Raw genomic sequence first — 22,893 nt, 5'->3', positions numbered from 1 at the left:
TGAATCATGGAATGGTCATGTCCTAGGAGTAAGGATCAATTACACACTAGTACCAGGGTTATGCCCAGAAGTAAAGAGAAAACAGAAATAGGGCGGTCTTTAGTGAAGCTAAAACTAGCCTTCAGTGGGGGCAGGGGGAGCTACCAGTACAATAATGATCCAAAAGAAAATTTAACCTTCTTTGGATAAAGAAATATCCCCAAGAGCCTTCAAAAGTTTTCATCTGCAACATCTTGGATTTGATAAAAATATACAAGGCATGTTACAAAATAGAACTCAATCACATAAAAGAAAAAAAGAAAGATAAACAAGTGATCCAGATACCAGAACTTCCTGGCAGGGATTTTAAAGTAACTACGGTTGATATGGTTAATAAACTTAAAAACGGTACATTTTCCAAGAGACCTGGAACCTATTCAAAATAGAGATAAATGGAAATTCCAGAACTGAAAAATATTGCTTTTAAAATGATTCAATGGAAAGATCACATGAACTTTAATTCAAAATAAATAAGCAAAAAGAAAAATAGCTAAATCTCAGCTGGAAATTTTAACATCTTAAAAATATACAAATTTGAATATATAGAGGCCGGGTGCGGTGACTCATACCTATAATCCCAGCACTTTGGGAGGCAGAGGCGGGAGATCACAATGTCAGGAGATGGAGACCATCCTGGCCAACATGGTGAAACCCCATCTCTACTAAAAATACAAAAAATTAGCCAGGCGTGGTGGCAGGTGCCTGTAGTACCAGCTACTCAAGAGGCTGACGCAGGGGAATTGCTTGAACCTGGGAGGTGGGAGGTTGCAGTGAGCCGAGATTGTGCCACTGCACTCCAGCCTGGTGACAGAGTGAGACTCCGTCCCAAAAAAAAAAAAAAAAAAGAAAGATAAAATTAATACATATAGTATATAACTTATTTAATCATAATAATACCTGATTGGAAATTTAATACTTCTTTCAATGACTGATATAATAAGCAGACCAAAAAAAAAAAAAGAATACAGATGACTTGAAAAGCATGACACTTAGCCAGCTTTGCCTAGGTGGCATTTATAGAACACCAGAAGCAAAACCTACAGCACACAGTTTTTACAAATGCACAGAAAACATTTGTCAAAATATACCATGTACTAGTCATAAACAATTCTCAAAATGTCAAAGAACTGGAATCGAGTATACTCTCTGATGAAAGGAAATTAAAACAGAAATCAACAACAGAAAGATAGCAAGAAGCCCCCAGTGCTTGGAAGTTCAGCAACACATTTCTAAAAATTTTAAAATTCCATGCATCAAAGAAGACATCAGAGTGGAAATCAGAAAATATTTTGAGTAACCCAAACAGACTGTTGGAGTAACCCATAATAGACTCTAAATTTGTTGGGATATTTTTGTTGTAGAATTTAAAAATTACTGGGAACTTCATATTCTTTTGTTTCAGTCTTTATTTTAAAATAAGAATGTTTTGATAAAAAAGCAAACAACAAAAAAGAATGCTTTGAGATGGCATCTACTCTCAAGGACTCTCATATCTCTTGAAAGACAAAAAAAGATGGAAAAGTTGCATGAGTGTGTGTGTGTGTGCACCCATGCACACACATGTGTAGAGAGAGGTATGCTAGGGAGATGCCCACAAACTTTTTCTTCTTCAATTTTTTTTTTTTTTTTTTTTTTGAGACAGAGTTTCGCTCTGTCACCCAGGCTGGAGTGCAGTGGCACAATTTTGCCTCACCACAACCTCCTCCTCCTGGGTTCAAGCGATTCGCATGCCTCAGCCTCCTGAGTAGCTGGGACTACAGGTGCACACCACCACGCCTGGCTAATTTTTATATTTTTAGTAGAGATGGAGTTTCACCATGTTGGCCAGGCTAGTCTCAAACTCCTGACCTCAGGTGATCTGCCCGCCTCAGCCTCCCAAAATGCTGGGATTACAGGCGTGAGCCACTGCGCCTGGCCGGCCCAAACTTCTGACAGTATTTACCTCTGAGAGAAAGAGATAAGAAACTGATCTGGGAATATGAAGGTAAGTGAGGGACTGAAGGCTTTTAAAATAATGCTACATAGCTTGAGTGTTTTCTAAAGCCTTCCTATATTACTCACACCACATTTTAATATAAAACATTGTTTTAAATAACTGACCACTGATCGGTGGCACAAAATCACACACCCCTAAAGGTATACTTACCCAGGTTCAAGAAGCACAACCAGATAGAAAAAAACAGTATCACAAAACTGGATAACAACTTAGAATCATCATCATAATTGGTCATCTCATTTTGAAATATTACTATTTGTTCTGGGCTCTACGAATAAAATATTTTCTGGAAATTTAACTTTCAAGTGTAATGAAGTCCATAATATTTACACTTAGTATGAGGATTCCAACGATGTTTTACTTGGGAGGTTAAGAACCAGTTAATAAGGTTGTAAGTATGTCTTCACTAAATCAACTTAGTAATTCTGTATGTTTTTTCAGAAAACGTTAAGTTCTAACCTTTCATTTGGGGGTTTAAATCCATTTTCACCCTTTCGACAATACCCTGAACCACAGTACTTCTGGAAGGCACATAAGCCAATTCCAAAGGGAAAGCAGAAGCTAAGGAAGCTGTGACGTAGAAAGGCACTTCATCAACAGGCTGAGCAGCGAAATCAAAAGGTCCGTTCTTCTTTATAACAATAACAGAGCGTACTGCCAAGAGTGCGGCACTAAACAGAAATGTGAGGACCATTTCCACAACTAAAGCAATACATCGCCGCCTCTAGAAGAAGAAGAAAAAAGATTATGTTAATTGTCCTAAGAGGTTATTAACTTTGCAAGTTCATTTTTGAATTTTTTTTAATTTTTAATTTTCGTGGGTACATAGCAGGTATATGTATTTATGGGTTACATGAGATATTTTGATACAGGCACACAATGCATAATCATCACATCAAGGTAAATTGGGTATCCATTCCCTCAAGCATTTATCCCTTATGTTACAAACAATCCAGTTATACTCTTTTAGATAGTTTTAAATGTACGATCAAATTATTTTTGACTCTAGTCATTCTGTTGTGCTAGCAAATACTATGTCTTATCCATGCTTTCTATTTTTTGTACCCATTAACCATCTCCACTTCCCCCTTACCTACCCCAAGCTACCCCTTCCCGGCCTCTGTTAACCATCCTTCTACTGTCCATCTCCATGAGTTCAATTGTTTCAATTTTTAGTTTCTACCAATAAGTGAGAACATGCAAAGTTTGTCTTTCTGTGCCTGGCTTATCTCACTTTACATAATGACCTCCAGTTCCATCTATATTGTTGCAAATGAGAGGATCTCATTCTTTTTCATGGCTGAATAGTCCTGTATTGTGTATAATTCTTTTATATTAAGATAAAAGATACTTTATAAAAGAATATATAGGTTGCCAAAAACACAGCTTCACTCTATAATAGCAGGAGTTTCCTGGACTGTCTTTTTTCTGCTTTCTACATAACAGCCTGCTATTATCTCCCTCTGGGAGAACTCTATATTTGGCAGAGATAACCCAGCCTTCGTACTGAAAAAAGTAAAACAGTAAAAGTTGAAATTCAATGATCAAGCTGTCAGAATTTCCCCCTGTGGCCTCTGAGCTGTTGGAATAACCCTATAGGTAGTTCAACTTACCTTTAAAATAAAATTCTTCCAAAGAAGAACCATAAATTTTTTGGCCTCCGAGAAATCCATTCTTCTAAAAAGAGAGGAAGTTCAACTCTATGGAGGGAGTAAAGTTTTTTAAAAAGAAAAGATTATCTAATGATGTGTAAATTTTAGACAAGTAAATTACTTAAACTACTTAATTTTATAATCAAGCTTTAAAGACAAGAAATATTTAATAAAGATTTAAAATAGGAACTATAAGGATTTAAAATATTTGAGAAATTGTTTATCCCTATTATTTTTTTGAGACAGAGTCTCACTCTGTCACCCAGGCTGGACTGCAGTGGTGCAATCTCAGCTCACTGCAACCTCTTCCTCCCACAAGTGATTCTTCTGCCTCAGCCTCCTGAATAGCTGGGATTACAGGCACCTGCCACCACGCCTAGCTAACTTGTATTTTTAGTAGAGATGGGGTTTCACCATGTTGGCCAGGCTGGTCTCGAACTGCTGACCTCAAGTGATCTGCCCACCTCAGCCTCCCAACCTACATTTTTAATTTAGTCAACATCTATGGAGCTTCTAATATGGATAAAATACCAACCACAAAACAAAGATCAATAAGTTGTTGATGCAAGTTTCCAGATAAATTTTGCCAGTAGTTTTCCCAATCCCCATGGAAATACTAATTTAAAAACAACAAAAAACAAGTAAGTCACCACCAATGGCAAAGCAACAAAACAGTATATAAAATCACAGCACAACTATAAGCCCAAAATGCTATTCAATAATCTATCAGATTGGAAGTAACTACCACTAACAGTATTGCTAAGGGGAACAGATTTGCAATGAACTGAATGTGTATGTTCCCCTAACTTCTTATGTTAAATCCTAACACCCAAAGTCAAGGTATTTGGAAGTGGGGATTTTGGGGCCGGGCACAGTGGCTCATGCCTGTAATCCCAACACTTTGGGAGGCCAAGGCGGGTGGATCACCTGAGGTCAGGAGTTCAAGACCAGCCTGGCCAACATGGTGAAGCCCTGTCTCTGCTAAAAATACAAAACATTAGCCAGGCCTGGTGGCAGGCGCCTGTAATCCCAGCTACTCGGGAGGCTGAGGCAGGAGAATTGAGGCAGGAGAATCACTTGAACCAGGGAGGCGGAGGTTGCAGTGTCTGAGATTGCACCACTGCACTCCAGCCTGGGCAACAAGAGTGAAACTCTATCTCAAAAAATTAAAGAAATAAATGGAAATAAAAATGAAGTGGGGATTTAGAGAGGTGATTAGAATGGGATGAATTCCCTTATAAAAGAGGCCCCACAGAGATCTCTCATTCCTTCCACCATCTGAGGACACAAAGAAAAGACAGGCCAACCAGGAGAGGGGTCCTCACTAGACATGGAATGTGCTGCCACCTTGATCTTGGACTTCACAGCCATCAGAACTGTGAGCAATAAACCTCTGCTGTTTTTAAACCACATAGTCTGTGGTATTTTGCTACAGTATCCCAAATGGTCTAAGAGAAGATTCATTCTTATATTTAATGAATATTTTCTGAATACCTACTACATGTCATGTGAGGTGTAGATATACAATGGGAAGCAAAACAAATGAAATTCATCCCTCATGGTAAGAGTGACATGGAAGTTTCCTTTTAATAACCCAGGATCTGAAGTTAGACTGCATAGGTTGAAATCGCACCACTACCATGTGGGATTTCACAACTATGTGACCGTGAATATCTGACTTAAATTCTTGGGACTACAAGAAAGAGAGCTGGAATTCAGGGCCAGGAATGAAAGGGATTAGATTAGGACTTGACTTTGTAAGTAAGGAGGAACCTAAAGGAGACTGACCTTCCCTGGGACTGCAAATAATCTCAATCCTTTTTTTTTTTTTTTTTTTTTTTTTTTTTTTTTTTTTTGAGACAGAGTCTCACTCTGTCGCCCAGGCTGGAGTGCAATGGTCGGATCTCAGCTCACTGCAAGCTCCGCCTCCCGGGTTTACGCCATTCTCCTGCCTCAACCTCCTGAGTAGCTGGGACTACAGGGGTCCGCCACCTTGTCTGGCTAGTTTTTTGTATTTTTTAGTAGAGATGGGTTTTACCATGTTAGCCAGGATGGTCTCGATCCCCTGATCTCGTGATCCGCCCATCTCAGCCTCCCAAAGTGCTGGGATTACAGGCTTGAGCCACCGCACCTGGCCAATAATCTCAATCCTTTTAGCTTCTACAAACCTCAACTTCAAATAATCTCAATCCTCAATACAGGATGAGGGCGCTCCCAAGATTGCAAGTACTGACAGCTGCCTAACATAAAAAATGAATCCTCTCTGCAAAAAAAATAACAAAATGCTATAGTCAACTACTCCTACAAGCAATTTTTTCTGAATATGACATGAGACGAACATAAGATACTTTAAAATTTCTACTATTACTACAGAATATCTTTCTGACCTTGGGGTAGGCAGAGATTTCTTAAAATGGATACTAAGGATACAAATCATAAAAAAGGGGCTTTATCAAAATCTAAAATTTCTGCCCATCAAAATCTAACCTAACATCAAGAAAATAAGTCGGGGACTGAGCCTTCACGTCTGCCCTAGCACCAGGCTAGATCTCACAGCTCCAGGTTCTGGGCCTACCTGGTAGACCCAGCTGCCAGGCTGGCCCCTACAGATACAGGCTCTGGGCTTACCCATTGCCAGGCTAGTACCAGCAAACTGAGCCTCCAAGCCCATACCAATGCCAGGCCAGATTCTGCAGTCCCAGGTTCCAGCCCAGCCTGGTGGACTTGGTCTCTGGGCCTGCCCCTGCACTAGGCTGACCCAAACACTAGGCATCCCAGAATAAGGATGGCACACCTGGGCTCAAACACCTGGCAGGCACCTGCAAACACAGGGCCCAGGCCTTCCCTGTGCCAAGCCTTGTGAACCCAGGTCCTAAGATGGCTCCAAGACCCAGTTTTTCACAGACCTAGCTTCTGGGCTAGCAACCATACACCCAACCTCCAGGCTGGCACCAGTGGACACAGGCTACAGGTAAGCCCCAACTAGGCACAATGCTAATGCCTAGTTCTAGGACCCCTGAGGATAACAAAATCCATGGATGCTCAGTGTCTTATATAAAATGGTGTAGTATTTGCATATAATCTACACACATACTCCTTATGACTCAGATTTTCTCTAGATACTCATAATACCTAATATAAAATCTATATAAATATTTGTTACACTGCATTGCTTTTTATTTGTATTATTGTCATATTGTTATTTATTAATATTATTTTTACTATTTTTGGCCCAGAGTTGAATCTGTGGATGTAGAACACACAGATATGGGGGGTCAATTGTACACATTCTTCTCAAGCACACACACAACATTCTCCAGGAGAGTTCGTATGTTAGGCCACAAGATAAATCTTAGTAAATTTATGAAGGCTGAAATCCATTTCAAATACCTTTTCCAGCCACAGTGGTATTATACTAACAATCAAAAATAGAAAGAATTTCAGAAAATGCAGAAGCATATGGTAATTAAACAACATTCTCCCAAACAACCAATGAGTCAATGTAGAAATTAAAGGGATTTAAAAATATCTTGAGGCAAATGAAGATGGAAACACAACATACAAAAATATGTAAGTTATATAGTATACAGCAAAAGTGGTTTTAAGAGTGAAGTTTATAGCAATAAACATCTACATCAAAACAGAAGAAAGATCTCAAACACGCTGACATTATACCTAGAAACTAGGTATAGGAACTGGAATTGGAAACTAGAAAACCAGGAACTAGAAAAACAAGGACAAACTAAGCACAAAGTTCACAGAAGGAAGGATAAAATAAAGATCAGAGCAGAAATAAATGAAATAGACTAGAGAAACAATAGAAAAAAATCAACAAAACTTGTGATAAAGATAAAACAAACTTTTAGCTAGAATAATAAAAAAGGAGAAGAGTTTTAAGTAAAATCAGAAATAAAAAAGGAGACATTATAATGGATACTACAGACATACAAATTATCACTAGAGACTATGATGAACAATCATGTTAACAAATTAGATAGGCCGGGCGCGGTGGCTCAAGCCTGTAATCCCAGCACTTTGGGAGGCCGAGACGGGCGGATCATGAGGTCAGGAGATCGAGACCATCCTGGCTGACATGGTGAAACCCCGTCTCTACTAAAAAATACAAAAAACTAGCCGGGCGAGGTGGCGGGCGCCTGTAGTCCCAGATACTCGGGAGGCTGAGGCAGGAGAATGGCGTGAACCCGGGATGTGGAGCTTGCAGTGAGCCGAGATCTGGCCACTGCACTCCAGCCTGGGCGGCAGAGCGAGACTCCGTCTCAAAAAAAAAAAAAAAAAAAAAAAAAAAAAAACAAATTAGATAATCTAGAAGAAATGAAAAAATTCCTAGACACATACAACCTACCAAGTATCAATCACAAAGAAAAGAAAATCTGAACAGACTGATAACAGACAGACTGATAAAATAGACTGATAACAAACAGACTGATGAAAAAAAAAAGACTGAATCAGTAATAAAAAGTCTCCCATTAAAGAAAAGCCTAGAATCAGATGGCTTCTGGGCTGAATTCTACAAAACATTTAAACAAGAAATAAGACCAATCCTTATCAAACTCCAAAAAGTTTAAGAAAAAATATTTCCAAACACATCTTATGAAGCCAGCACTATCCTGACACCAAAGCCAGACAAGGACATACAAGAAAATTACAGGCTGGCGAGGCATGGTGGCTCATGACTGTAATCCCAGCACTTTGGGAGGCCGAGATGAGCAGGGCAAGAGTCTGAGACCAGCCTGGCCAACATGGTGAAACCCCATCTCTACTGAAAATACAAAAATTAGCTGAGCACAGTGGCACATACTTATGATCCCAGCTACTTGGGAGGCTGAGGCAAGAGAATTGTTTGAACCTGGGAGGGAGCAGAGGTTGCAGTGAGCTGAGATCATACCACTGCGCTCCAGCCTGGGCAACAGAGTGAGACTCCATCTCAAAAAAAAAAAAAAAATTACAGGCTAATTCCCTGATGAACATAGATGCAAAAATCCTCAACAAAACACTAGCAAACTGAATTCAACAGCATATTAAAAGGATCATTCATTCACCACAATAAAGTGAGACTTATCCTTGAGATCCAAGGATGGTTCAACATATGCAAGTAAATGTTAATACACCACATTAACAGAATAAAGGACAAAGACCATATATTATCTCAACAGATGCAGAAGAAGCATTTGACAAAATTCAATATCCTTTCATGATAAAAACTCTAACCATATTAGGCACTGAAAGAATATAACTCAACACAATAAAGACTATATATGACAAGCTCACCATTAATATCACACACAAGATAAGATAAAGAAAGCTTTTTCCAAAAGCATCTCAGGAAAGATACAAAGATGTCCGCTCTTACCACTCCTATTCAATATAGTAATGGAAGACCTAGCCAGAGGAATCAGGCAAAAAAAGAAAGAGAAGTCATCCAAATTGAAAAAGAAGCCAAATGGTTCCTGTTTGCAGATAATATGATGTTATGTATAGAAAATCCTAAAATGTCAGTGAAAACACTGCTAGAACTAATAAAATACAATAAAGTTACAGGATATAAAGTCAACCTACAAAAATAGTAGTTTCAGCCGGGCATGGTGGCTCACACCTGTAATCCCAGCACTTTGGGGGGCTGAGGCAAGTGGATCACTTGACCAGAAGTTCAAGGCCCGCCTGACCAACATGGTGAAACCCCATCTCTACTAAAAATACAAAGTTATCTGGGCATGGTAGCACACATCTGTAATCCTAGCTACTTGGGAGGCTGAGACAGGAGAATCGCTTGAACCCAGGAGGCGGAGGTTACAGTGAGCCAAGATTTCGCCATTGCACTCCAGCCTGGGAAACAAAAGTGAAACTGTCTCAAAAAAAAAAAAAAAAAAAAAAAAAGTTTCTATACATTAGCATTAAACCATCTGAAGTGAAATAAAAAAGGCAACTGTACTTACAATAGCTATGAAAAATACTTATGAGCAAATATAGCCAAGGGAGTGAAAGACTTGTATATTGAAAATCATAAAACATTGATGAAAGATATCAAAGACACAAATAAAAAGAAAGATATGCCATGTTCATGGATTGAAACAATATTGTTAAAATGTCCATACTACCAAAAGTAATTACAGATTCAATGCAATCCCTATCAAAATTCCAATGACACTTTTCAAAGAAATAGATTAAAAATCCTAAAATTGTTATTGTACCACAAAACCCCAAATATCTAAAACAATTTTGAGGAAAATGAACAAAATGGAGGCATCATACTTCCTGACTTCAAAATATATTACAAATCTACAGTAATCAAAACAGCATGGTACTACTATAAAAACAGACACATAGACCAAAGGAAGATAACAGCCCCAAAATAAACCCACACATTTACCATCAATTGATTTTTGACAAAGATGCCAAGAACACACAATGGGAGAAAAGACAGTGTCTTCAATAAATGGAGTTTAGAAATCTGGATTATATATGGAAAAGAATGAAATTAGCCTTTTATACCATGTACAAAATCAACTCAAAATGGATTAATTTTTTTTTTTTTTTTGAGACAGAGTCTCGCTCTGTCACCCAGGCTGGAATGCAGTGGCACAATCTCTGCTCACTGCAAGCTCCGCCTCCCAGTTTCACGCCATTCTCCTGCCTCAGCCTCCCAAGTAGCTGGGACTACAGGCGTCTACCATCACGCCTGGCTAATTTTTTGTATTTTTAGTAGAGACAGGGTTTCACTGTGTTAGCCAGGATGGTCTTGATCTCCTGACCTCATGATCTGCCTGCCTCAGCCTCCCAAAGTGCTGGGATTACAGGCATGAGCCACCGTGCCTGGCCATTCAGATCAAATTCTTAAACGTGATACTTGAAACTGTAAAACTACTAGAAGACAACATATAGGAAAAAATGTGTAACTAGCTCTACCAAATATTAAAACATACTACAAAGTCTCTATAGTTAAAAAAGTGTTGTATGGTATGTGAATTGAAAGACAGGCAAATTGAACAGAATAGAAAGTCTAGAAATGAACCAAACTACATATAGAAATTTAGTTTATTATATAGTTAACATCCCAACTAACTGGGAAAAAATTCTACTTTATAGTAAATGGTGCTATAACAAATAGTCATTTGGAAAAATATAAAATGTGGGAGTGGGAAAAGTCTCCATGAATCAAAATCTATTACCAAGATAAGTCTGATAACATAGTATGTACAAATATATTTTGTGAAGTAAATGTCAACACAGAGCCAAAAGATAAATAACAAACTGGGAGAAAAATAACATGTATCACAGATAAAGGGCTAATCTCTTCTATATATATATATGAAGATGTCTATAAATTGAAGGGGGAGGGATAACCATTAGAAAAATGAAAAAAAAAATTGTTTAAGTTCCTTGTAGATTCTGGATATTAGCCCTTTGTCAGATGGATAGATTGCAAAAATGTTCTCCTCATCAAAAAGTGGGTGACAGATATGAACAGACACTTCTCAAAAGAAGACATTTATGTAGCCAACAAACATGAAAAAAAAGCTCATCATCACTGGTCATTAGAGAAATGCAAATCAAAACCACAATGAGATACCATCTTACACCAGTTAGAATGGTGATTATTAAAAAGTCGGGAAACAACAGATGTTGGAGAGGATGTGGAGAAATAGGGATGCTTTTACACTGCTGGTGGAAGTATAAATTAGTTCAACCATTGTGGAAGACAGTGTGGTGATTCCTCAAGGATCTAGAACTAGAAATACCATTTGACCCAGCAATCCCATTACTGGGTGTATACACAAAGGATTATAAATCATTCTACTATAAAGATACATGCACATGTATGTGAATTGCAGCACTATTCACAATAGTAAAGACTTGGAACCAACCCAAATGATAGACTGGATAAAGAAAGTGTGGCACATATACACCATGGAATACTATGCAGTCATAAAAAGGATGAGTTCATGTCCTTTGCAGGGACATAGATGAAGCTGGAAACCATTATTCTCAACAAACTAACACGAGAACAGAAAACCAAACACCGCATGTTCTCACTCATAAGTGGGAGCCGAACAAGGAGAACACATGGACACAGTGAGGGGAACATCACACACCTGGGCCTGTCAGGAGGTGGGGAGGGGGGGCGCTAAGGGAGGGACAGCATTAGGAGAAATACCTAATGTAGGTGACGGGCTGATGGGTGCAGCAAACCACCATGGCATGTGTATACCTATGTAACAAAACTGCACGTTCTGCACATATACCCCAGAACTCAAAGTATAATAAAAAATGTTAATGAAAAAAAAGCAGTTCAAAGAAAAATAGTCCTCAAACATAACAAAAGATCTTCATATTCACTCATAACAAGAGTAATGTCCATTAAAACTGACAAGTCATTACTTACTTTCAGATGGGCAAAATTTCAGAAGCTTTACAACACATTGTAGGTGAGGCTTTAAGAAAATAAATACAATCCCATCAAAGTTCCAATAAGCAACTGCATAGAATTTCTAGTGCTAGAATAGTCAAAAACAACTTTAGAAAAGAACAAAACTGGAGGTCTTATACTATCTGATTTCAAGATATATTATATAAAGTTACAGTAATTAAAACTGTGTGGTATTGGTGAAGACACAGATACATATATCAGTGAAACTGAACAGAGTCCAGAAATAGACCCACACTAAGATGGTCAATTTTTTTTTCCCACAAAAGTACCAAAGGAACAAAGGGAATTCTTTCCAAAACTCAGTTATCTTTCCAAAAATAACTGAATATCCTTATGGGGGAAAAAAATAGCACCAACTTTACCTCACACTAGGCACAAGAAATTAACTCGAGATGGGTCACAGACCTAAATGAAAAAAGCTGGAAGTATACAAATTTAAAAGAAAACAGGAACAATGAATGAAATGAAGAAACATAGGAGAAAATCTCTGTTACCTTCAGGTGGGTAGGGATTTCTTACTTTGCACACCCAAGGTATGGGCCATAAAGGAAAAATTGGTAAATTAAATTCCATTAAAATATAAAAAATGTACTCTTGTAAAGACACTGCAAGGAAACAGAAATGCAAGTGGAGAAAGAAAATATTCATAATACATATCTGATAAAGAATGTTATTCACAATACATATGTATTCACAATACATATCTGATAAAAATACAAAAAAAATTAGCCAGGTGTGGTGGCACATGCCTATAATCCTAGCTAATCAGGAGGCCGAGGTGGGAGGATTGCTTGAACCTGGGAGGCAGAGGTTGCAGTGAGCCAAGATCATGCCACTGCACTCCAGCCTGGGCAAACAGAATACATAAAGAATTCATACAAAACTACAAGGGCAGAAAACAGACCAGCAGTTGTCGAGGTCTAGGGATGGGAGGATTTGCACAAAGGGGTACAAGGAAGACAAAGTAAGATACCCAAAAAGTATTTTCTGCATGATTCCATTCATATAAAGGCACAGGCAAAAACCACATCAATGGTTATAGGGGAGGGGTTTGTGATTGATTAGGAAAGGGCAAGAGGGAATTTTCTGGTGTTACAGAAATGTTCTGTGTCTTGATTAGGTGTGCACATTCTTTGAAACTGATCAAACTGTCACTCAAAATCTGAGCACTTCATGTGAACTGTATCTCAATAGAAAAACATTTTAGAAATCATTACAATTGCTATATACTGGATACAGACAACAATCTTAAACTACCCAGTGGTGGGGATGGCATCTTGTTCTCCTTTGTGTCTCAAACACCATGGAGCTTAGTGCATTGTGCATTGTTTTATATAAAGGACATGGCCCTGTAAATCTCAATTAATACATGACTAAATTTTGGGGTTTTTTTGAGACGCAGTTTTGCTCGTCACCCAGGCTGGAGTGCAATGGCACAACCTCGGCTCACTGCAGCCACCACCTCCCGGGTTCAAGCGATTTTCCTGCCTCAGCCTCCCGAGTAGCTGGGATTACAGGTGTGCACCACCACCCCTGGCTAATTTTTTGTGTTTTTAGTAGAGATGGGGTTTAACCATGTTGGTGAGGCTGGTCTCAAACTCCTGACCTCAGGTGATTCACCCGCCTTGGCCTCCCAAAGTGCTGGGATTACAGGCATGAAATACATGACTAATCTTAATCAAACTGGCAGAGCAGGTGTTTGGCTGATGTGGTGATGGGGTAAAATCAGTTTATGATTCACACAGCCTTCCAACTTTGCAACTATGCCATTCTTAAAGGATTTTTCACGGAAGGGGGATTCACATCAAGTGCTTACTCCTTAGTGCAGCTGATCAATACACTCGATACATGTCTGCAAACTTTAAAGGAATTTATGCAGCAGATCCAAGTCTTAAAGATTAAAAAAAAAGAGCAAACAAACCTAGAAACAAAATTCATAAAGTAAAACCATAGCAAAACAAAGATTCAGGCAGAAAGATGTTCATAACACTGGAAAACAGTAAGATCAAATGAAAACAGAAAGAAAGATTACATAAATCATGCCAATACCTTCAATAAAATCCTGTTCCTCTATTACAAAGAAGGGATAGATATAGATGTGCTGTCATGAGAGGATAATATATTGTTAAGGTAGAAAAAGTAAATTGCAAAGCATTATACATGATATAAACACATTGTTTGGAAAAATATATATGTATAGAAAAGTAGCACATGTATAGAAAAGAAAAGTGGTAGAAGATCTGTTGATAGTATGTCCTCAGGAGGTGGAAAATGGGGGACTTACACATTTTACAAATTGTATGTCTATAGAGTTTGAACTTTATATAATGTACCTATATAGTTTTTCTAATTAACTCTTCAGATGGGGGAACAGGTAAACCTGTGAAGAAGGAATCATCCGAAACACTCTCCCACTAACTTTTTTCTCTTGCTCTTTTAGTGGGTAATGTTTTGGAATATTAACCATAAGTTTTCGATTCAGTAACATCCCTCATTCAATCTTTTATTTTTTGGTCTCAGGGAAGACAGAGCAATACTTAAACCTACAAAGACAATGGCCAGTTCTTTCAGTTGACCCTTTCCAGGGTAAAACAATGGATTGGAAATAATGCACAATAAGGAAATGCCAAAGTCCAGCTGCTCAGCATCATCCCATCCCTTTCACTGTTCCCAAAATAGATTTGGGGGATCTTATTTATAGCAGAAGAGTTCTGACTCCAAAAGAGTCTGGCCAGGAACAAATGCACATCAACATCCTGGTCCTAAATATGTAACACCCTCCACCCTTATCCCTGATAACTTGGATGCAACCCTTGTTAGGGAAAGGAGGGTTGGGAGGAGCATGAACCTAAAATGCCTGAAAATTATTAGGGCAACCTGCCAAACTGTAGTTGCAAAAGAACAATTAGTTATTGAAAATTAAGCAATTACATGGTTCATAGCCCTGAATTATTAGAATTAAATTTATACTATTTAATTTCAGCTCCTTTTCTAAAAACCACTGAACTGCTTTAACTGAGACACTGTAATTTTCTTAATTATACTTAAATATATGTTTCTTTTCTTTTAAACTTTCTGCCTACTTTGCACAAAATGAGGTAGCCAAGACAGCCTTAAAGTTCTCCTCGGCTTGACTTGAAAAGGCTTTTTCCTGACTCTAGGCCCAAAACTCTCTTTTCTTAGAGCATGATATGGTTTGACTCTGTGTCTACACCCAAATCTCATTTTGTAGCTCCCATAATTCCCATGTGTTATGGGAGGGTCCCTGTTGGTGATGACTGAATCACGGAGATGGGTCGTTCCTGTGCTGTTATCATGATAGTAAGTCTTATAAGATCCAATGGTTTTAAAATGGGGAGTTTCCCTGCACAAGCTTTCCCCTCTTGTCTGCTGCCATGTGAGATTTACCTTTCGCCTTCCGCCACGATTGTGAGGCCTCCCCAGCCACGTGGAACTGTAAGTCCAATAAACCTCTTTCTTTTGTAAATTGCCCCGTCTTGGGTATGTCTTTATCATCAGTGTGAAAATGGACTAATACAGTAAATTGGTACCAGCATAGGGGGACACTGCTGAAAAGATACCAGAAAATGTGGAAGCAACTTTGGAACTGCATAACAGGCAGAGGTTGGAACGTTTTGGAGGGCTCAGAAGAAGACAGGAAAATGCGGGAAAGTTTGGAACTCCCTAGAGACTTGTTGAATGGCTTTGACAAAAATGCTGATAGTGATATGAACAGTAAGGTCTAGACTGAGGTGGTCTCAGATGGAGATGAGGAACTTGTTGGGAACTGGAGCAAAGGTGATTCTTGTTCTGTTTTAGCAAAGAGATTGGTGGTATTTTGCCCCTTCCCTAGAGATCTGTGGAACTTTGAAATTGAAAGAGATGATTTACGGTATCTGGTGAAAGAAATTTCTAAGAAGCAAAGCATTCAAGAGGTAACCTGGGTGCTGTTAAAGGCATTCAGTTTTAAAAGGGAAACACAATAAAAGTTTGAAAAATTTGCTGCCTGAAAATGCAATAGAAAAGAAAATCCCATTTTCTGAGGAGAAATTCAAGCTGGCTGCAGAAATTTGCATAAGTAACAAGGAGCTGAGTGTTAATCACCAAGACAATGGGGAAAATGTCTCTATGGCATGTCAGAGACCTTCATGGCAGCCCCTCCCATCATAAGCCCAGAGGCCTAGGAGGAAAAAGTGGTTTCATGGGCTGGACCCAGGTTACCCGTGCTGTGTGCAGCCTAGAAACTTGGTGCCCTGTATCCCAACTGCTCCAGCCATGGATGAAAGTGGCCAATGTAGAGCTTGAGTTGTGGCTTCAGAGGGTGCAGGCCTCAAGCTTTGGCAGCATTCATGTAGTGTTGAGCCTGTGAGTCCACAGAAGCCAAGAATTGAGGTTTGGGAACCTCTGCCTAGATTTCAGATGTATGGAAACTCCTGGATGCCCAGGCATAATTGTGCTATAGGGTGGGGCCCTCATGGAGAGCTTCTGCTAGGGCAGACAGAATAGAAATGTGGGGTTGGAGCCCCCACATAGAGTCCCTACTGGGGCATTGGCCTAGTGGAGCTGTGAGAAGAGGGCCACCGTCCTCTAGACCCCAGAATAGTAGACCCACTGACAACTTGCACCGTGTGCCTGGAAAAGCCACACTCAATGCTAGCCGGTGAAGGCAACCAGGACGGGGGCTGTACCCTGCAAAGCCACAGAGGCAGAGCTACCCGAGGCCATGGGAACCCACCTCTTGTATCTGCATGACTTGGATGTGAGACATGAAGTCAAAGGAGATCAGTTTGGAGCTTTAGGGTTTGACTGCCTTGCTGGATTTTGGACTTGTATGGGGCCTGTAGCCCCCTTTTTTGGCCAATTTCTCCCATTTAGAATGGCTGTATTTACCCAATGCCTGTACCCCCATTGTATCTAGGAAGTAACTAATTTGCTTTTGATTTAACAGGCTCATAAGCAGAAGGGACTTGCCTTGTCTCAGATGAGACTGTAGACTGTGAACTTCTGAGTTAATGCTGAAATGAGGTGAGATTTTGAGGGACTATTGGGAAGGCATGATTGGTTTTGAAATGTGAAGATACCGGATTTGGGAGGGGCCAGGGGCAGAATGATATGGTTTGGCTCTGTGTCCCCACCCAAATCTCATCTTGTAGCTCCCATAATTCCTGTGTGTTGTGGCAGGAACCCTGTGGGAGATGATTGAATCATGGGGAAGGGTCTTTCCCATGCTGTTCTCATGATAGTGAATAAGTCTCATGAGATCCGATGGTTTAAAAAAGGGGAGGTTCCCTGCACAAACTCTCTTGTCTGCCACCATGTGAGATGTAACTTTCACCTTCCATCACGATTGTGAGGCCTCCCCAGCCACGTGGAACTGTAAGTCCAATAAACCTCTTTCTTTTGTAAATTGCCCAGTTTTGGGTATGTCTTTATCAGCAGCGTGAAAACGGACTAATACAGAGCATTTTCTTTAGAAAGCTTTTCACTGTAAATCATTTCTCTGTCTTGAGATATACGTAATTCTTTTTAATAGCGTCTTACTAGTTTTACAAACCAGAATAATCTTTGTCAAGGACCTGGGAGCCATTCCTTTGAAATGCAATCATCAAGGAAGACAGTCCCCCTATCTCCCAGTTTCTATGGGAGGGTAGGAGCATAACTTCCCTGAGAGCCAATTAGCAAACACAGCTGGCCTAATCACGGAGGAAACCTTTGTAATCTCAGCAAACAACTCAGTATGCTTCCTACAGCCCTCCAGCCCCTTTCTACTCTCATCCTAAAGCTTAAAAAACCCTGCCCGACTTTGTTTCAGTTAGTTTAGACTGAGTTCTAGTCTCCCTTCCCTAGGACAACATCTTTGCCTAAAGTATTCTTTGCATATGTGACTTTCTCTGGTGGAATTTATGCTTTGACAAAGGAAAACTAAGACAAATTAAACTACTTATCATCACTGAACTTCCACAGCCCCTGCTGCCATTTATGCAACACTTAACATGTTCTTGCAATGTAAGTATCAGGACCGCCCTCTGGGTTGGATACAATAGCATCCTTTCCTCTTACAGTTATTTTCAGATACAAGCCTTAGGAAATGGAGGCTTAGAGAAACCAAGCAATTTGCCATAGGTCACAGCAAATAAATTCTGGACTAGTGAGGACTAGGGACAAGGCATTTGCCTCCAAAGTCAGTGCGTTCAAGCACTTTGCATAGCCAATATAAAATTCCAAACAGTGCTTCTATTTGATTTGATTATGTGTATGTGTGTGTGTGGTGGTGGGGAGAGGGTATGAGGAAGTCTCTGGAGATTTATATGCGTGAGTTTTGTTTGGGGGGTCGCCCTTTAGGGCTCTGCGCGCCGGCCTCCAGTGCGTCAAGGAGCAGCGGCCAGCACAGGGGACGCCCGCAGGAGGAGGACTGGCCGGGACTCCTGGGCACTCACCGCTCAGGCCTCGCCGCCGCCTCTGCCACTGAAGAGCGCGCGTCCACCGGGGCGGGGCTCCTCCCAACGCCCTCCCCAACCGCCAGCTGCCCGCGGGCAGGTCTGTAGCCTGGCCCTCGCGCGGACTCGGCTGGGAGCTGGCTGCACGAGGGCGGAGGGCGCGCAGTAAGCGGAGCGGTAGGAGTCAGCGGTGCCGGCCGCGGGAGGTACGGTTGAAGCAGTCGGCGGTGCGCGAGGGGAGCACGCAGGAGCCGCCTCAGTCCCTCCTCCGCACGTGCGCCCACGAGTGTAGTCCCCAGTTTGTTCCACCTGTTATCCCTCAGCTCCAGTGCGCCCACCTGCTGCCCCACCTGCCCAACGTTACTTCTTCCCTGCTTCCCCTACAGCCCGACAGGGGTCGGGGTCCTCACCCACCGCCCCACCCACCTCGTTCATGCACACACCTATCTCGTCCCATGCGCCCTGCCCTACGCCCCAAGTCCCTGAAAGGGCCCCACCTAGGCACCCTTTTGGATGCTCTTCAGGTTCTTCGCCTATCGATCCTCCTGGACGACCCCACAATCCTCCGCCTCTCGCGGGCTCCTCTCTCCGTCGTGTGCCATGGTCACCTTCAGCAGGCCCAGCCGCTGATGACAAGTTTAAGAAGATTCATGAGCCGCTGCTCCTCAGGGTCTACTGGGGTTTAGCAGACAACTTCCCAAAGGCCCGGGGTCCTGCAAACACCTCATACGGGCCACTCAAAAGATGCCGTCCTGGGGCAGACCCCGCGCCACGCGCGCTGTCCTCGCGTTCCCTTCTCCAGCTTGCGCAGCCCCTGCGGCTTCTGTCCCGGACGGTTCAGCGCGGGGGACGCCCCGCCCGCCCGCTTCATCTGCGCCCGCTGCCTTTACCCGCTTAGCCACCCCGGCGTTTCCACCTCCGTATATTTCTCATGCTCCCGAGTTCTATAATGCTTGCTCCTCTTGGCCCGCCCAACCCCAATTCTCGCGTCCAGTGTTTGTTTAGAATCGCAGGTTTTGATTCGATAACAGGCCAAATTCACTGTCCCCTGCGATGCCCGGTACGACTTGCTCCAGCTCCGAAGTTAAGCTTTTGTCAGGAGAGGGCGCTAGAGGAACACTGCAGGACAAGGAGTTCTCTTCCTAGTTGGGGAAAAATCCAGTATAGAACATCCTCCGCCCCAAACTGGGAAGGAGCCAGCAGACCAAAGAATGACTCAGACCAGTCCAGCTTGACGAGTACATGAGTTTATTAGGACGCAAGTATAGGCCATTTCTTTTCTTTTTTTTTTCTTTTTTTCTCTTTTTTTTTTTTTTTGAGAGGGAATCTCATGGCACCTCGTTTACATCGTCACTGGATGCTTTCTCTGGGTTAGCAAAGGTCAAGAAGACTTGTTCCGGTGTGATCTGACTGACGGAATAGTCTTCTAAATCAAATTGCTCTTTAGCTTCCTCCAAAATGCCAAACACCGTTAACAACAGCAACAAAAACGCAGTTACCATTGCAATCTCCCCTTCAGCCCCCAACTCAGATGAGCCTCTCTTCCACTCCCCCATTCCTATTAAGTGTATGTTGGAGGACAAAAGGCACAGAAGGGGGAGGTGAGAAGGTGGAAGAACAGAGAATTGAGAAAGTGAGAGGAGGCCATTCTCTGTTCCCATTCTCTTGATGGACATGGACTAATAGTCAGATTTAGGGGAAGAAATCAAGGCAATTAAACTCTAGGGGTATTTGGAAAGTAACCTAACGCTGCTGCTCCTCCCAACAATGCCAGGCTCCCATTCCTAATGCCTGAATCCCAAATACTCCCCACCCTTAGTGCTCTCTTAACATGCAGTGTTACAAGGGCAAGATTTCGACCATCACCTTTCCCCAGTCCTTGCTGGGAATGTAGCAGTTAAGGACCCCTTGGTTCTTGTGTTTTAAGACACTACCTAAGAAAGGATAATAGGACAAGTGAATAATCTTACAGACTTCATTTGAAATCGCCAAAATATCGCTCTATTTACTTAATTATATACTTGGAGGGGTGGATAAAGGAGGTTAATACAAAAGGAGATATGACCTGCTAACCCAATCTCTTTGGTATCCATGATATAGTTAATGGTTTTGGCAGATTTATTCCTCATGAACTAGTCTTATTATGTGGAGTTCATAGCAATGATTGAGGGTACAAATACTAGCCAGTTCACCTGCCCAATGTAAAACACCTGAGCCTTCTAAAAGTGTAATGTGGTCAGGTGCAGTGGCTCACGCCTGTAATCCCAGCACTTCGGGAGGCCAAGGCGAGCGGATCACCTGAGGTCAGAAGTTTGGGACCAGTCTCGCCAACATGGTGAAACCCTGTCTCTACTAAAAATAGAAAAATTAGCCACGCATGGTGGTGCACGCCTTTAATGCAAGCTACTTGGCAGGCTGAGACAGGAGAATCGCTTGAATCCAGGAAGCAGAGGTTGCAGTGAGCCGAGATTACGCCACTGAACTCCAGCCTGGGCGACAGAGTGAGACTCTGTCTCAAAAAGTAAAAAATAAAATTAAAAAAAAACCTAACTAAAAGCCTAATGTTACTACGAGACTTTATTCCTAAATGCAGTGCTGAGAATCTGAACCGGGACGTTTTTCTCCCTGGCGGTGTGTGGGCATGTACAGTGTGTTTGGTGGGGAGGACAACAGGAATAATCACAATAAGAACAAGATTAATAACAATAAGGATTAATCATAGTAAGAATAATCACAGTACGAATAGCCTCACACTATTCTTGTAATTATACAACCCCATGCCATGTGGAACAGGAAATCACGTATAAATCACCAAAGTCAGACCACTTGTTCTAGTTTCTTAACAGGTGAGTAACGATCCACAGGTGGAGTAGGAGGAAAAAGGGTGGTGTCTATTCCTAATTTAGAATAAACATTTGTATTTACACTTTTATTGCATATTTGTAGATTATAGCAAATGAAATTAACTGGGATTATAAATGTTAGAAAAAACACGTTTGTCACGGTGTGGGATTTTTCTTAATGTTAGTCATAAAGCATGTATTGCCTTCATGATCACACAAATAAATACGAAATATTTCAAACATCGAGCTTAATGAATTATTTAAAGCAAATACACACAAAACCACCCTATCCAGGTCAAGTAATAATAACCCATACATTCCCATGTGCTACTTCCCAGCTTCTGTCCTCTATAAAAAGTAGCCATTGCTTTTATTGTTATTTGAGCAGTTCCCTAGAAGTTCTCTTTTTATCTTTTTATCTACACATGCACCTCTAAAATTGTGATTTGGATTTTTCTACTTTAGAACTTTATATGAATGGAATCATCAGTATTCATTCTTTTCTTTCTGCTTCACTCAATAGTATGTTTGTAAAGTTCACTCATGTTGCATGTAATTATAATTCATCATTTTCCTTTCTGCACAGTAATCTGGTATATGAATGTTGTATATTTTCCATTTGTTTACTAATAGACATGGGTTGTTTTTAGTGTTTGTTGACTCTTGTGAATATCACTTATTTGAATATTATTTTATGTATCTCTTGGCACAAGTGGATGCAAGTATCTCAGGTATATACCTAAAGGTAGAATTTTTGGGTCATTGCTTTTTGTAAAACTGGTTATGCCAACTTTAGCTTTCCCTCGGAGGTACACAGAACTGGTGAGTGTCCTCTTCACATAAAAGCCTGGACAAACTGCAAATTAATAGCTTTTATTTAACCTATCAGTTCTCTGATTGGGCAAATACTGGACAAACACCTAACCCAGCATCAGGGGAGAGACAGGTGCCTACAGGGAGCAACAGGACAAGAGCACCTACTTACACCAGGCAGACACTGCTGAATGCCATATCAATTGGTAAGAAGATTTAAACATTTTTTAACGCATTGCTAAAGGCCAAGTATTGGTCTATCATGAGAACATAAAGATCATTCTTTTATTTTTAACCTCTGTGATACAGTTTGCTTTAGTTGTGTACGGCAGAGAGTTGGATTTTGCTTTTTAGCCACTCTGAAAAATATTTTTTCACCTAGTCAGAGAATTAAGGCTTTCTATGTTTATTGAGAGGACCAATATGTGCTACAGAAGTTCTCCCACACTGTTCTATAATTATATGTCGATGGAAATACACATATCTACATACATGCATGAGTAAAGACTCACATGTGACACATATCCCCACTCTGGTTGATTCTATTTATTGTTATATTCATGATACAGAAACATTTATGCATTTTTAAAATATGTATCAATTGTTATATTTTATCACACAGATACCTTTCATTTAGCCCAAATTTTAGAGGCACATATAGTCGATG

The 22,893-nt window shown here is 40.8% G+C and overlaps 1 protein-coding gene across 1 annotated transcript in view; it reads right to left on the bottom strand.

The window, feature by feature from the left end:
- Positions 1-19,536, bottom strand: part of ABCA15 (ATP binding cassette subfamily A member 15) — a 178,540-nt gene extending 159,004 nt beyond the window's left edge. Inside the window, exons 1-3 of the mRNA XM_028841598.2 lie at positions 19,068-19,536; positions 3,649-3,735; positions 2,495-2,759 (exon numbers count right to left, since the gene is read on the bottom strand). Coding sequence (XP_028697431.2) covers positions 2,495-2,759; positions 3,649-3,708 — 325 coding nt within the window. The 5' untranslated portion in view covers positions 3,709-3,735; positions 19,068-19,536. The remainder of the gene's footprint in view (positions 1-2,494; positions 2,760-3,648; positions 3,736-19,067) is intronic.
- Between the last annotated feature and the right edge of the window lie 3,357 nt (positions 19,537-22,893).

This window comes from Macaca mulatta, chromosome 20 (genome assembly GCF_049350105.2).
Source record: "Macaca mulatta isolate MMU2019108-1 chromosome 20, T2T-MMU8v2.0, whole genome shotgun sequence".
Lineage (NCBI taxonomy): Eukaryota > Metazoa > Chordata > Mammalia > Primates > Cercopithecidae > Macaca > Macaca mulatta.
This window is presented reverse-complemented; position numbering and strand designations above follow the sequence as displayed.